General features: G+C 47.1%; 2 protein-coding genes across 7 annotated transcripts in view; one reads left to right on the plus strand and one right to left on the minus strand.

Annotated features, from left to right (window-relative positions):
- Positions 1-4,709, minus strand: part of TRMT44 (tRNA methyltransferase 44 homolog) — a 61,215-nt gene extending 56,506 nt beyond the window's left edge. For 5 of the 6 annotated variants that reach the window (XR_001902300.3, XR_646692.4, XR_646691.4 and 2 more), the window contains exons 1-2: positions 4,044-4,709; positions 855-969 (exon numbers count right to left, since the gene is read on the minus strand). Coding sequence is in view for 2 of the 6 variants with exons in the window: in XM_003898429.5 (XP_003898478.2) it covers positions 855-969; positions 4,044-4,662 (734 nt within the window). In the remaining 4 variants the exon portion in view is untranslated. The remainder of the gene's footprint in view (positions 1-854; positions 970-4,043) is intronic. The other variant, XM_021938288.2, reaches the window with a different exon arrangement.
- Positions 4,710-4,798: 89 nt separating this feature from the next.
- ACOX3 (acyl-CoA oxidase 3, pristanoyl) overlaps positions 4,799-15,450 on the plus strand; it is a 66,857-nt gene continuing 56,205 nt past the window's right edge. Inside the window, exon 1 of the mRNA XM_009206465.4 lies at positions 4,799-5,461. The gene's annotated coding sequence lies outside the window, so the exon portion shown is untranslated. The remainder of the gene's footprint in view (positions 5,462-15,450) is intronic.

The raw sequence follows: 15,450 nt of genomic DNA on the forward strand, positions 1-15,450 counted from the left end.
GGAGGCGGAGGTTGCAGTGAGCCGAGATCGCACCACTGCACTCTAGCCTGAGCGACACAGCTAGACTCCATCTCAAAACAAAATAAAAAGCAGTATGAATTAAATTTCATAATTTCTGTACAGGTCCAAATACCACATGGAATTAAGGGTGCTTATTAAACTGTTGCTTTATAGTAAGTATCACTGAATACTTACTACAGAAGGAAGCATCAACTATTCCCCATTACTAAGTCATAAAAAATAACAAAATAGGCTGGGCATGGTGGCTCATGCCTATAATCCCAGCACTTTGGGAGGTCAAAGCAGGTGGATCACCTGACGTCAGGAGTTTGAAACCAGCCTGGCCAACATGGCGAAACCTCCTCTCTACTGAAAATACAAAAATTAGCTGGGTGTGGGGGTGGGTGCCTGTAGTCCCAGCTACTCGGGAGACTGAGGCACAAGAATCACTTGAATGCAGGAGGTAGAGGTTGCAGTGAAACGAGATGGCACCAGTGCACTCCAGCCTGGGCAACAGTGTAAGACCGTCTCAATAATAATAATAATAATAACAATAACAATAAAGGAATTTGAGTGTATTTGACTTCAGAGCTAACACTGAGGGTTGCTGAACATCACAGCCATAGGGAAGGTAGAGATCAGAGACCCCAGCCAGGCTGTGACCACCTAGACTCGAGGCACCAACAGGAAGAGCAACATGGCATGGGCACACGAGCTAGCAACTGCATTCCTACCAAACCATAACCACCTCAGAGACAGGACCTTAAGCTCTCTGGCAACCCAGAATCCTTTGGCTACCTAAAGAAATCCTCAATGGAAACCACAAAACTAGGAGTCCACTATCCAGCTCTTACCATTCTTCTTTGCTATGACTGAGCTGAATTTGATATACATTGCTCATCTTAACCTTTAACTTCCCCTCATCATCTTCTTCCAAAGGCAAAAACGTTACAGTTCCATTGAGGACATCTGGAAAGAAAAAGAGAAGAAGGACAAATTACAACTGCCTAGCTACCATCTCATGAGAAGCAGTATAAAAATAGGGATGAGTCAGGCACGATGCTCTCAATGCCCAGCACTCTACCCACAGTGGCACTCCAGGAGACGAGCTGTTGCCTTTCATTCACTGCTACAGCCCAGAGCCTAGAATGTGCCAGGCACATGGCAGCCCTTCTCAGCAGGTATCTGTTGAAGGACACATGAGCCAGGACCCGAGGGAAGAGCCAGCCAACGTGGACTCTGTTGGAATTGAGAGCTACAATCAGAGAAAACAGGGGACCTCTGCCCTAGATGAACGTCTGCCACAGCCCGACCACGATCTTCGAGTGTGAGCAAGGCACAGAACACTGCTCAGCCATCAGAGGCCAGTTCAGGAAAGTGGACATCAGTCCAGGCCCTCCTAACAACGGCTTTATGTTGTGTGGAGCCCTCGCTGCATGGAGGGACTCTGCAGTCACCTTCCCATTAAAATATAAGCAGAGTGGCATATTCCTTAGCTAAATGTACAGCATTCTGTCAGTTTGTGTGGATACTTAAGGTTTGGTTGTATAAAGTTCTATCTCTAAAATCAATCGTGTTTACCTTTGATATTTAAAAAAAAATGGCAAACTCTCAGTTAAAGAGGAATATACACTTCACAGGCCAAGTATGCACAACTGCAGTTCACCTTCCACAGCAAATGAAAGAACAAGACCTGCCAAAGGGAAGCAGAGGCTGAAGGGGCTGAGTGGATTCAGATGGAAAGCAAGCAGTGTGGGGCTGAGAAAACTCCGACAACCAGAGTCTACTGCTATGGAATACAGGGTGGCCAGGGAAGTCCTCCCTAATAAGGTGACATTTAAGCAGAGAGCCGAAGGAGGTCAGGGAGTGTGCCATGGGGCACCTAGAGGAAGAGTGTTCCAGACACAGGAGCAGGAGGAGCAACTGCAGAGGCCCTGGGGCACGCGTGTGCTCAGGTGCATGGGGAATGGAGGTAAGCGGTGTGGACAAGGTGACAAGTGGTGGCAGGTGAAATCAAAGGGTAACAGGGCCCACCCAGGTCACACAGGGCCTTGCGGTTCACAGAACTACAGTTTTTACTGTGAATGAGACCAGAGAGAAGAGGACTGACACGATGCATCATTCTTTCCATGAATTATCTCATTTAAAAACTGCAAGAGGACTAGGTATGATGGCCCATGCCTGTTGTCCCAGCACTTTGGAAGGCCAAGGTGGGAGGCTCACTTGAAACCAGGAGTTAGAGACCAGACTAAGAAACATACTAAGACCCTATTTATACAAAAAATAAAGTAAAATAAAACTCACATCTTTATCATCCAGTATTATTTTCCCCATCCTCTGGATCAGGGTTTCTCAGCCTCAGCGTCACTGGCATTTGTGGCTGGATAACTCCTTCTTGTTGGGAGTTGTGCTGTGCACTGTAGGATGTTTACCAGAAGCCCTGGCCCTACCCACTAGATGTCAGCAGCATCCCCTCCCTCCCTACCCAGTGTGGCAACCCCAAATCTGCTGTCACTGTTGTCACTACACAATGACAAATTTCGATTTTTTAAATGTTTAAATTTTTCACTTTTGTGGGTACATAGCAGATACATATATTCATGGGGTACATGAGATGTTTTGATCCAGGCCTGCAATGTGAACTAATCACATCATGGAGAATAGGGCCTCCATCCCCTCAAACATTTATCCTTTGTGTTACAAACAATCCAATTACACTCTTTTCGTTATTTAAAAATGTACAATCATGGCCCGGCGCAGTGGTTCACGCCTGTAACCCCACTTTGGGAGGCCAAGACGGGCGGATCATGTGAGGTGAGGAGTTCAAGACCAGCCTGGCCACAGATTCCTTCCCAGAACCTCCAAATAAGAGCCCAGCCAGCAGGCTGTTTGATTTTGGCCTTGTGAGAGAGACCCGGAGCGGAGAAAGCAGCAGAGCCAACAGGGATTCCTGACCTACAGAACTGAAACAATCAATTTTTTGTACTGACCAACAAATTTGCAGTAATTTGTTACAGTGGCAATAGGAAACACGCACTGCTGAATAAAGTTTGAGGTAAGAGTGGCTGAGGCTAACTGTCAAGGTCACGGGCAGTAAAAACAAATGCCAGAGATTTAACAAACGCTGAGGACTAGTAGGTTTCCACCCATCCAGTAATTATGCTCTTTCTCAGTTTCTTGTCTCACCATAAATAGCTCCCTTTATGTTGGGGAAAAGGCTTTTGGGGTGCCTGTATAATTGGCCATAAAAATATGAGACAATAAGTTGTGGAAAGCCACAAGAGGCCTCTGAGGAGGAAAGCCTTCTGATTGCCACGATGTTCCCATGCTCTGAGCGAGACCTACTGTCTTATCTACAAACGCTGTGTTCAAGGAGAAAGACACTCCTTTGAAGCACTGAAATGCGGCCAGACATGCAGGCTCCTAGTTAACCCCGCTCCCACTAGTTACTCTCCGATAAGTTAAAGATATGCTGTATGAGCACAAAGAAGATTCATTTAAATCGCCACTACTATGACGCACTGCCTCCCTTTCACGGTTTCGCCCTGAACGTCCGCTTCTTAGATCTAAGTGATTGTACTCAATAAATAGTGTGGAGACCAGAACTTTGGGTCTTTTGCAGCCTCCATTTTGCAATTGGCCCCCTGGCCCCCACTCTTTATGCACTCTTAACCTGTCTCGTCTCATTCCTTCGTCGCCACCGGACTTTGGGTACCCTGCAGATGGTGTTGAGGCTGGTCCCCAACACTTTTACACCTACAGCTTTACCTGCTAAACTCCTAGTTATCACGCAATATCCAGTTAGTCCTTCACTGTCTCTTTAAAGCCTTCCAGACACCAACCCAACCAATTATCCCATCTTCTGAACTAAGGACACACATTTCTATGCGCGCACTCAAAAAACTATCAAACACCTAACAAACTCCCTAGGACATCGCAGAACAACTGGCATAACAAGTACCCTTAGGACCTTTCCATTGACCTGAAGTTCTGTGAATGTTTTTTTTATCTAATCTTTCCGTCTACTATCAAAACACTCTTACCTTGCACGACTATTTCCCTCCTGGGAGCTGTAAGGGGGCAATGTGGGCTAGTTTTCGGGATGACGGTTCTGAGAACCACGTCGAGCTCACGCTGCGCCTCTGGCTGCGATCCCGCCCCGGAGCAGGTGAGGAAGGCCAGCATCTCCGAATTGCCACGGGCGAGACTTCGGGCGAAATCGTCCCAGAGCGAATCCAGCTCTGCGGCGGGGAAGTCGCCCTCGTCTCCTTCAGCATGGCCCGGGTGCCCGGAGTCCTTCAGGAGCGCCGAGGCGGCTTCCCTCTGTGCCTCCTCTTGCTGGCACTGGCCCTGGGCCTCTTCAAGTTCGCAACATGCCATGCCCTGCTTGGGTTCTGATCGCAGCCTGGGACCCGTGCCCCCTCCGGGCGAACCCTGGCTGGGAACCGGACCCCGCTCCTTCTGCTCCGAGACTGCGCTCGTCCCTGGGCCGCGGGCCTCGGCGCAGGGCAGGGCAGCGCTCCAGCGGGCCTCTAGGCGGGCACCGCAAAGCCGTTTGTTGGCCACCTGCGGCCTCTCCAGCCACACCTCCACCGCAGCCCAGAAGCCCCGTGGGAGCACCGCGCCAGGGTCGCTGATGCCTGCTCGGCCCACCTCCGCCATGGCAGCCGGTAGGTATACAGCCCTGGAAGCGGCGCGCCGAGATGACGCAGCCCGGTGGCGCGGCCCGTTGACGTCATGGAGGCGGGGTGCTGGGACCTGAAATGAGAATGGCACGGCTGGAGCTCCTTTCCTGTGGACTGTGGAATGTGTGGATGAGGAATTTGACCTTTGTTTTATTCGCTGGGGATCCATCCAAGGGACATTGCTGCCTGATAGTAACATAATCTGAGCTGAGTTTTGAGAGAATTCTGGAAGTGGTATAGTTACAGAATCAAACATCAGCCAGTCAGCGGGTCTGGAACGCCTTGTTCTCAGTACTGATTATCGATAAAAGTCAGGGAGCCTAAGTTTGTGAGCGTTGAAGATGAGTCCTCTTATGAAAGCTCACTTTTCTCCACTTGGGTTCTGGTTTGCTCTTAGTGCCAGCGTTACAGTCAGTGCCTTCCTAAATCTGAGCGCAGCCATGGCTGTTTCATAAGAATGATGTAACGTTGTCCTATGAGGGATGAAGGTCATCTGTCACCTACTGTAGCAGGAGAAGCGCAGACAAAACTCCTCAGACACCAGATTAAAGAAGGAAGAGGTTTATTCCGGGAGCGTCGGCGGACTTGCGACTTAAGAGCCAAGCTCCCCCAAAAAGAAATTCTTGGCCTTTTTAAAGGCTTACAACTTTAAGGGGTCCACGTGAAAGGGTCGTGATAAATCAAGCAGGCGTAGGAAACATGACTGGGGGCTACATGCATCAGCTAACAACAGAAAGTTTTGCAGTGCTTTTTCATACAGTGTCTGGAATTTACAGGTAACACAAGTAGTTTAGGTCAGGAGTTGATGTTACTATTATTATTATTTTTAACTCCTAGGGCCAGGTGGTGGTGCCAAAGTTGTCTGGCTATTTATCTTACTTTTTTTGCTTCTTTCTAACTTTTTGCTTTCTTTCCTCCTGTCTTGTGAACTAGGCAAGGTGCGGGGGGAGAGGGCAGCAGGAGTAGTAGTGGTGTCCTTTCTTATCCCCCCTCTTTGAGAATTTCACTAATTAGTGGGAGTTCTCACTTTTATTTTTACTTTCTGAGTCTCTTTGGGAGACAGAGTGATAATGTTTTATGTAATACACTTACAATGAGGGTTTTAAATTCTCTTATAGCTGGAAACTATTTTCTAAATAAAGACCTAGGATCAAACCTGTGTTAAACCTGTACAGGCACATGTGCCAACTTTGTCATTTCCTAAGCAGGTTACTTCTTTTACTGGGTCTTAAAAGCTTTTTCCCTAGCGAGCAACACAGTATTTCTTAATAATAGAAGTTTTTAAGAGCCAGATGCTTGAACTTGGCGTCTGCTTAGGGAAAGAGTTAAAGTTATCTTGAGGCATTAACTCTTTTGCTTCTCAAGGCCATTGGTCTCTCATGGTAGCCTTTTTATGAACATAACATGAAGAAACGTCTAGGCTGCCGGCAATGTTTTCAGCCAGCTGAGCAAATAGGTTTTATTTATTTATTTTTTATTATTATTATTTTTTTTGCTAAAGGAGGAGGCTCTGGTAACTTCTGGTTTATATGTTTAAAGACTAATTTAAAGACTTGGAATTGTTGCTGGGCTGGACGGGTCTGGGTTTCCTGACTAGTATGTGTACAGTGGGGACACCTTATATAGGTGTTTCTTGTAGCATGGTTATGGGGGGTAACAACAACAAAATGATGTACAGCATATTTATATCCAGCAAGGACAAAAGAGGTCCTTACCTGGGAAAAAGGTTGAATACAGTGACAGAACAATAGGAAAACAGTATTACAGGAAAACTATTAGTCTTAAGATTTTTAACTACAGTTACTTGCTCGATGAGTCCTCAAGCTTCGGCTGAGCACAGACTAGTCAGCTGCTGGTGTGTGACTAGAGCTAGGCTTGTTGTTTCCTCAACCTTCAGCCGTGTGTAGACTGGTCAGCCTCCGGAGTGATCAGAGCAGGGCTGTCGTCCCAGCAGCAGCTTGGTCTCGTCTCAGGATCAGCCAGGTTGGATGATCTGCATCCTGCTGGCTGGTCTACTTGTCCTAAACTGCCAGTGTTAACTGACTGTGATGGATCTAAGACACAACACCTGCAACTTTAACAGCAGTGGGAGTGGACAAGATTACAGTATAGGGCCCATCCTATATGGGTCCTAGAAAAATTAGATTTTACTCTCTAACTTAAACAGAGTCACTAGATTTAAAGGGGTGTCAGGCTTATAGGCATTTTTATGTATTTAATTATAAACACTTTGAATGGCTATTTCTAAAGTCTGCATTTGCTTTCTTTTTTTTTTTTTTTTTAAGACGGAGTCTCGCTGTGTTGCCCAGGCTGGAATGCAGTGGCTGGATCTCAGCTCACTGCAAGCTCCGCCTCCCGGGTTTATGCCATTCTCCTGCCTCAGCCTCCCGAGTAGCTGGGACTACAGGCGCCCGCCACCTCGCCCGGCTAGTTTTTTGTATTTTTTAGTAGAGACGGGGTTTCACCGGGTCAGCCAGGATGGTCTCGATCTCCTGACCTTGTGATCCACCCGTCTCGGCCTCCCAAAGTGCTGGGATTACAGGCTTGAGCCACCGCGCCTGGCCTGCATTTGCTTTCTTAAGTTTAATTCCTTTAGTTCTTGGAGGTCACCTTTAATTTGACCTATGATTTGGGGGTGGCCGACCGAAAAAAATCTTATAGGGCAAATACCTAGTTTGTTTGGTGGGGGTGCATCTGACTTGGAGGAGGATCATAGGCAAAATCCTGATTTTATCTTAAATGAATTTCCTGGCAATATTTTTTCAGTAGCTGCTCGAGCGTCTAGTTCGTGTGTTCCACATTTTCGTGAACTTTGCTTCCAATAGGCTGTATGTAACTTCCATTTTATTTTTAACAGTCTTGTTAAATCTTGCAGTATTTCTGGTACAAAGGCTGGCCTATTGTCTGACTTTAAAGTTAGAGGCAGTCTAAACGTGGGGATAATGTCTTTTAATAGTACTTTAGTCACTTCTTGTACTTTTTCTGTCCTGGTGGGGAAAACTTTAACTTACCCTGATGTAGCAATAGCACGGGGCAGTTCTGTGAAGTCTGTAAGCAAGTTTTCACAAGGAATGGCTCTTTCTCCTGTTTAAGTTTCTTAGAGGAGGGGTTCTTTTTCTTCCCTCCCTTTGTAACTCTATCTAGTGGCTTAGCCATCAGTGAGAAATTGGAATCCAGATGTGGCAGAATCCTGCTGCTTTTAACTTCTAATGTGACCAGGGCCTCCTGGGAGCCTAATGAGAAGGTGCCTAGTCTGCCCTAGTCTTTACATTCTTTAGCTCCTGCCAGCCTGATCAGATCAGTATTTGGTTCCTCCAAGGTGCAGCAGTCCTTGGCTGATGGCCTCTTTGTCTTGCAGCCTTGGCTGTTTCCTTTATTGCCTTCTGAACACTCACCCTTCTAGTGTCCCTTCTTTTTGCATCTCACACATTATTCTCTCTCTAGGCTTGTCTGGCTCTTGAATCCTTGCCTAACTTGACTTCTTCCACGTCTACATCTGCGTCCACATCCTCTCACATTGCTAATCTCTCTTTTTATAAGAGCTGTTGCTAACAGATTGACTTTTTTTCTGAAGTCTTTAATTTATTTTTCTTTTTCCTTCCTAAGTTCTCCTGTTCCTATGGCCAACAGGCAGGGCCGCGCAATGGCATGGGCACTGCTGTCTGTCTCTCCTGTTTTCTTCTGATTCTCTTTTTTACACTTACTTTTAGCTTTCTTTTTGTTTTGCTCTTCTCTTGACACCGGTCTCTAGCCTCCTCTTTTTTTCTAGATAGCGCTGGGCTGGGGAGAGGGATTTAACCTTTGGCGTTCCTACCTGCCACGCTTGTTGCTTTTGCTCTTTCCTGTTTTGTTTCTTGGTCACAGTTAATATACACCTTGGTGGCCAGTTTTATAGACTGGGTGATATTCATGCCTGCAGCTTCTGCTTGATGTTACCCTGGGCTTTCTTTGCAAATGAAGTATTCACTATATGCTGATTTTATTTTATTTTATTTTATTTTGAGACAGAGTCTCGCTCTGTTGCCCAGGCTGGAGTGCAGTGGCACAATCTCGGCTCACTGCAAGCTCCACCTCCCAGGTTCATGCCATTCTCCTGCCTCAGCCTCCCGAGTAGCTAGAACTACAGGCACCTGCCACCACGCCCGGCTAATTTTTGTGTGTTTTGTTAGTGGAGACGGGGTTTCACCGTGTTAGCCAGGATGGTCTCAATCTCCTGACCTTGTGATCTGCCTGCCTCGGCCTCCCAAAATGCTGGGATTATAGCCGTGAGCCACCAGCCTCGGGGTTAAATGGGTTATAAAGCCAGAATGCTTTACAGAGTCTCTTAGAAAACTGACTTAGGTTCTTGTCAGCTCCTTGAAGCACTTCTGAAATCTTTTTTATATTAATTGCTTTTTTCTACCAACTCTTAGCCTCTGCAGAAGTGCCTCTTGGTACCGCTGCAAACACCGAGTCTGAGTTGCATTCTCTGGGTCTTTTTTCCCCTTTTTCCTGAGTTTAACAGGCCCTTTATATATACATATAATTCTCCAAGCACTTGGAGGGTTAAACAGGCATACCGACAGTCAGTGTAAATATTTAGTCTTACCTTCACTGAGTTCTAAGGCCCAAATTAAAGCAATGAGCTCAGCTTAACAGCAGTGTCCAGGGTTATCACCACATATCCTGCACGTCTCTGTCCTTGTGGGTTGATGAAGCTGCTCCTGTCCGCATATAGCTCCCAGTCTACCGATGCCCAAGGCTGGTCCCGGAGGTCAGGTCTGCTTGAGTCCAACACCTGTATACAGTCATGCTTGACAGGGCTCTAGCTGCCGGGAGCAAGGTGGTGGGTTCAGTGTGTTTCCAGTTTAGTAGATCAATGGTTGAAAAGGGCTAAGAGATGAAAGTCTGCCACCCCACCCCCCGATGTGGGCTTGGTCATTATAATAGACGGGTCCTCGCGTCTCCCTGAGAGGCATTTGCATAGCTCGAGCAAGACCACATCTGAGAGGGTCCTCTTGTCCACTTGACTATCTTGACTTCCTTACTTGGCCTCTCGAGACTCCAATCCTCCCCTTCGAGGTGAAACCTGGGGCGTATTAGCTCCTGAATCTCATTTCTTGGGGGGCTGTTGGCCTTGGTAAAGGAGGGTAGGCTGGGACATATGGAGAAAGAATTTCTGTTATCTCTAGCGGCTCCTGCAAAACTGGCTTCTCTTGCTGTTTCTAGGACTCCCTTGTTTAACTCTGTGTCTGCTGGTGAAGCTGCTCTTACTTTCACTTTTAGCTTTTTTGCAATAAGCTGTTAAACAGGGCTAAATTTATGCCGATTTTTGTCTATATTATATTTAACCACAAATCAATATAAAGGAATTGATCTAGGTACACTGGCTGTCCTCCAACCCCTGGCACCACCTTAAATACATGGCCAGTTGTTCCCTGTCTATAGTTCCTTCGGTGGACCATCCAACACCAAAAGAGGGCAATTCTAATTCACACAGAGTTCTTAACCTCTGGGAGGTTAACTTAACTCTGTAATCCTCTGCAAAACCTTTCTTAAGGTTCTGTAACATGCATTTTAATAGAGTAAGTTTTGATGATTTGATGACTTTCCTTTTATTTTTCTTCTCGAAAATTTTTTTTAACTCAGTTTCTAGTGGAGTGGGCTTACTTTGTGTTGGACCTATTTTTCTCTCGAGACAAAACAATGTTCACACTACAAGAAGGAAAGGGTAAAAGGTTACTCACTCGTCTAATTCACACTAAATCAAAATCAAAACTAAAACCAAAGTGTCATTAAAGGCATTCGTCAAGCAATTTAAACCAAGTCAAAACCAGAACCAAAACCAAAGTGCCAATAAAGGCACGCCTGTTTATCAAGCAATTCAAGTCAAGTCAAAAACAAAAACCGAAGTGCCAGTACAGGAATGCCGTGGGTGATCAGGCCATGCTTCCACTCAAATGGAGTGGGCAAGTTCCAGAGACCAGTCTTACCAAGTTTCAGATGTCCAGACTTAGGAAAGTGCCAGTTTCTTCCCGGTGTTCAGCCAGTGTGTTGATCCTCTGCGGGGGCCTGCCATGCACTGCTGTGACGAGGCGTTCCACTGGGGCAAATGCCTACCCAACAGCACTCTCAGGATCTGCATCGCTCAAACTGGCCGGAGTCCCCCACAGGGATGCTCTACAGGGCAGGCATAAGCTGCTTAAGGGGCTGCCTTGAACGTCCGTTAATCACCTTGCTTCCCAGTCAGGGAACCAAGAATTGTAGCAGGACGAGCAGCAGACAAAACTCCTCAGACACTGGATTAAAGAAGGAAGAGGTTTATTTGGCCGGGAGCATTGGCAGACTTGTGGCTTAAGAGCCAAGCTCCCTGAAAAAGAAATTGTTGGCCTTTTTAAAGGCAACTTTAAGGGGTTCACGTGAAAGGGTTGTGATAAATCAAGCAAGCATGGGAAACGTGACTGGGGGCTACATGCATCAGCTAACAGAACAGAGAGTTTTGCAATGCTTTTTCATACAGTGTCTGGAATTTACAGATAACACAAATAGTTTAGGTCAGGGTTTGATGTTATTATTTTTTTAACTCCTAGGGCCGGGTGGTGGTGCCAAGGTTGTCTGGCTATTTATCTTACTTTTGTTTCTTTCTAACTTACTGCTTTCTCTCTTTCCTCCTGTCTTGTGAACTAGGCAAGGTGTGAGGGGAGGAGGGCAGCAAGAGTAGTAGAGGTCTCCTTCCTTACTACGTGTCCCCAGGAGGAACAAAGAAGGTTGGATACTGCCAATTTAGTCCAACATCATCAGCAGCTGGTCTGCAGAATCTCTAGCGAAATCCAAAAACCTCTAATATTCTTAATTATTTTTGTACATTAATCCCTCCATTGGGATTTTGCCATTCCCTAAAGGATCTCTGTCGGAGTCAGATAAGTGAAAAAATAATTCAAATCATGTGTTTTATTAGAGAGAAAAGCACAGACCAAATGTCGGTAGAATTAAGTAAAAGGCAAATGAGATATATCCTTGCAGACACACCTGCTCACCCTAGCCCATTCAGTGTTTGATCACATACAGTAATGGATTTTTATGCTGTCTTAGTTTTCCAGGGCAGTTTGGTGGCTTAAAACAACACTCATTTATTCTCTCATAGTTCTAAAGGCTCTGAGAATCCATTCATCTCTCCTAGTTTGCGGTGGTTGCCAGCAATCATTGGCATTCCTTGACCTATGCCTCCAGCACTTCAATCTCTGCCTCCGTGGTTACATGGTGTTCTTGTTTCTCCGAATCTCTTTTCTTCTTCTAATAAGGGCAACGTTCATATTGGATTAGGGCCAACCCTAATCCAGTAGGACCTCATAGTGAATGATTGCTGAATGAAACAGTGACGGAGATGAGGGAGTGTGTCAGGAGAATGGTGCAGATGGCAGAACTATCTCAACTGTTTCCCTGTGGGGAAGCAGGCCCTAGCCAGAGGCTGCTGGGTATAGGGAGCAGGGAGAAAGCTGGAGATACCCAGGCTTAGGCCAAGGACCCACTGCCTGGTGCTGGAAATGGTGTCTACATAGCACTGTCCTATAGGACTTTCTGTGATAATGGCAATGTTCTATGTCTGCACTGTCCAATAAAGTAGTTACTTTTGGCTACTGACCCGCACTTGAGTGCAGCTAGTGCAACTAGGCAACTGATTAAATTAGATTTATGGGAAATTGAATTTATTTAACTGATAGCCACATGAGGCTAGGGGCTACTGTTGAACAATAGAGCACTAGAGACATTCACATGGGACCGCTAAAGCCTCTCCATTCTGAGTCGTCAGCGTGTAAGTGCTGGAAGCTGACTGGAACTCGAGAAGCAGCAGTGAAGGCTCTAGCTGGAAGGCCCTGGCTGCTCTGAGCACCCTAAGTGGCAGCTCTGGTGTGCTGATCAGAATGACAGCTCCAGTCGCTTCACAGCAGCCCCCATTACCTTCCAGGGCCTCAGCCAGAAACTCACCTGATGCCAAGACCTTAACAGCATAGAAACCCTTTAAATTGAATATGTTGGGTTTGTAATTTAAAAAAATTCAGGCCAGGCAGGGTGGCTCACACCTGTAATCCCAGCACTTTGGGAGGCCGAGGTGGGTGGATCACGAGGTCAGGAGATCAAGACTATCCTGGCTAACATGGTGAAACGCCGTCTGTACTAAAAATAAAAAAAATTAGCCAGGCGTGGTGGTGGATGCCTGTCATCTCAGCTACTGGAGAGGTTGAGGCAGGAGAATGGCGTGAACCCAGGAGGCGGAACTTGCAGTGAGCCAAGATGGCACCACTGCACTCCAGTCTGGGCAACAGAGCAAGACTCCATCTCGAAAAACAAAAAATTTCATTGGCTTATGCTGGTAACATTTGCCGTAGGGACAGCCATTTGTATGTGCATCTTTTACAAAACCGCATTTATGTTCCACAACTCTTTCCCCACACCATTCTCAGCTGCCTACCACTTAATGTGGTGTGACTAGGGGAAGTGAGGTGGCTGCTGGGTGGTGGTGACCGTGGCCGAGCTGTGATGGGTCATTCTTGGTGTCGAATCATCACAACCCATTCCCTTCCCAAGGACCTGGTGACTTCTTCCAGCCACTCTTTTGGGAATGTGGAACCAGCCAGGGAGGTGGTGGTGGGAAAGACAGAAGGGATAAAGGCAGACAAATGACCAGAGGGTGGGAGGCAACTTTAGTTTTAACCATGCGTGCAAATAACCACAATGGCCAATGACAGTCAAGAGCACCAAGGTCTAAAACTGAGCAGGGAATGGGTGTGCCGAAGGGAGCAGAGTGGGACAGAAGTCAAGATAAATAAGAGAGGGGGTGGGTGGGGCCCTATGGCAGTTCTCCCATGGGTCGTTGTCCACTGAGTTACTGATGACACTCATCCTACCCCTGCTGTTCACACTAGGGGTCCATGTGCAGCTCCTGGCCGTTTCACCCAGAAATAGCTAACAAACATGTATAAAGAAAGGCAAATTCCCCTATTTTTTTCCCCAAAGTTGCTCCCTTGGTGCCAGTCCCAGTGGCTTCTCCATCCACCCAGGTCCCAGCAATACAACCGAGCATAGCATGACCCCTTCCTCTCTTCCTACCTCCCCACCACCCTGACTCACAGAGAGGCCCGTGTTCCCTGTCAGATGCAGGTCAGCAGTGTCCTCAGGCCCAGGAGAGGAGCACAGGAGTGCTACAGGGTGAGCAGGCAAACACCAGAAGGTGGCCCCAAGGTGAAGCCATGCTCGAAGCTGAGAACTACAGTCTTACCTGCAGACGCCAATCTGGGAAACTAAATGGAGAGAGTGAAGAGTGCCACAGGCCAGCCATGACAAGCCAGAGGGTAGAGGCAGACAAGTGTGAGAAGAGGAGGGTGAAAAGGGAGAAGCAGAGAAGGGAGGGGAGCCTGAGGACCTGACCAAGGCTGGAAACCTGTGCTTTGTTTTCTCCATGTCATTTTGTGATGATGCCCTAACTTAAATAAAACCAATAACAAAAAGTCACTCAGCTCCCTCTCCAGCCTCCGACTCCACCAATATGGCCTTATCTCAGGCCCTTGTCTCTTAACCTGTACTGGCCACCAGATGCCCTGAGCTCTTGCCCTTTAGCCTGCCTTCCAGTGTCTACCTAGAAATGGCTTCCCTCTCCCTCTCACTCCTGCAGTGGACCCAAATCGTTTCCCAGTGGGAAGATATTTTTATTTTTTATTTTTTTTATTTTTATTTATTTTTTTTTTTTTGAGACGGAGTCTCGCTGTGTCGCCCAGGCTGGAGTGCGGTGGCGCGATCTCGGCTCACTGCAAGCTCCGCCTCCTGGGTCCACGCCATTCTCCCGCCTCAGCCTCCGAGTAGCTGGGACTACAGGCGCCCGCCACCTCGCCCGGCTAGTTTTTTTTGTATTTTTAGTAGAGACGGGGTTTCACCGTGTTAGCCAGGATGGTCTCGATCTCCTGACCTCGTGATCCGCCCGCCTCGGCCTCCCAAAGTGCTGGGATTACAGGCTTGAGCCACCGCGCCCGGCCCGATATTTTTATTTTTTGAGATGGAGTTTCACTCTTGTCTCCCAGGCTGGAGTGCAATGGTGCTATCTTGGCTCACTGCAACCTCCACCTCCTGGGTTCAAGCGATTCTGCTGCCTCAGCCTCCCAAGTAGCTGGGATTACAGGCGCCCGCCACCATGCCCAGCTAATTTTTGTATTTTTAGTAGAGATAGGGTTTCACCATGTTGGCCAGGCTGGTCTTGAACTCCTGACCTCAAGTGATCTGCCCACCTTGGCCTCCCAAAGTGCTAGGATTACAGGTGTGCGCCACCACGCCCAGCCGGAAGATGTTTTTCTAATGTCAGTATCACACGTGAACCCAATTTATTAGTAGTTGTAATTTTGGCAGAAATTGTGACCTACAGGAGGTGTGAGTTCTGCAATAAATGGTTATTTTATTACTCTCAACAGTATCTCCAAACATTTGAAAAACAGTGGCGTGTATTTTTATTAGACCATGATGGCTTTGTCTTCAGGCAATCCTGGTTGCTCCTGAGGATTCAGGGACCTTTGCAACAACACAACAGAGCCCTGGCTGGGAAGGCTGGTCTGGATTAAGGATCACTTCTGACTGCTTAGCAGGGTACCTGCCAGGCCTGAAATGATCGTTCAGTCCCTTCCTCCTGCTTTTGCAATCGGATGCTCCCACTGATACGCATAATTATAATTATAGGTCTGTTTTAAATAAGAGTAATAACTGTGAAGAAAAATGTTGCCATGGAATCAAGGTGAAGGTATTT

Source organism: Papio anubis, chromosome 3 (genome assembly GCF_008728515.1).
Source record: "Papio anubis isolate 15944 chromosome 3, Panubis1.0, whole genome shotgun sequence".
NCBI classification, from domain to species: domain Eukaryota; kingdom Metazoa; phylum Chordata; class Mammalia; order Primates; family Cercopithecidae; genus Papio; species Papio anubis.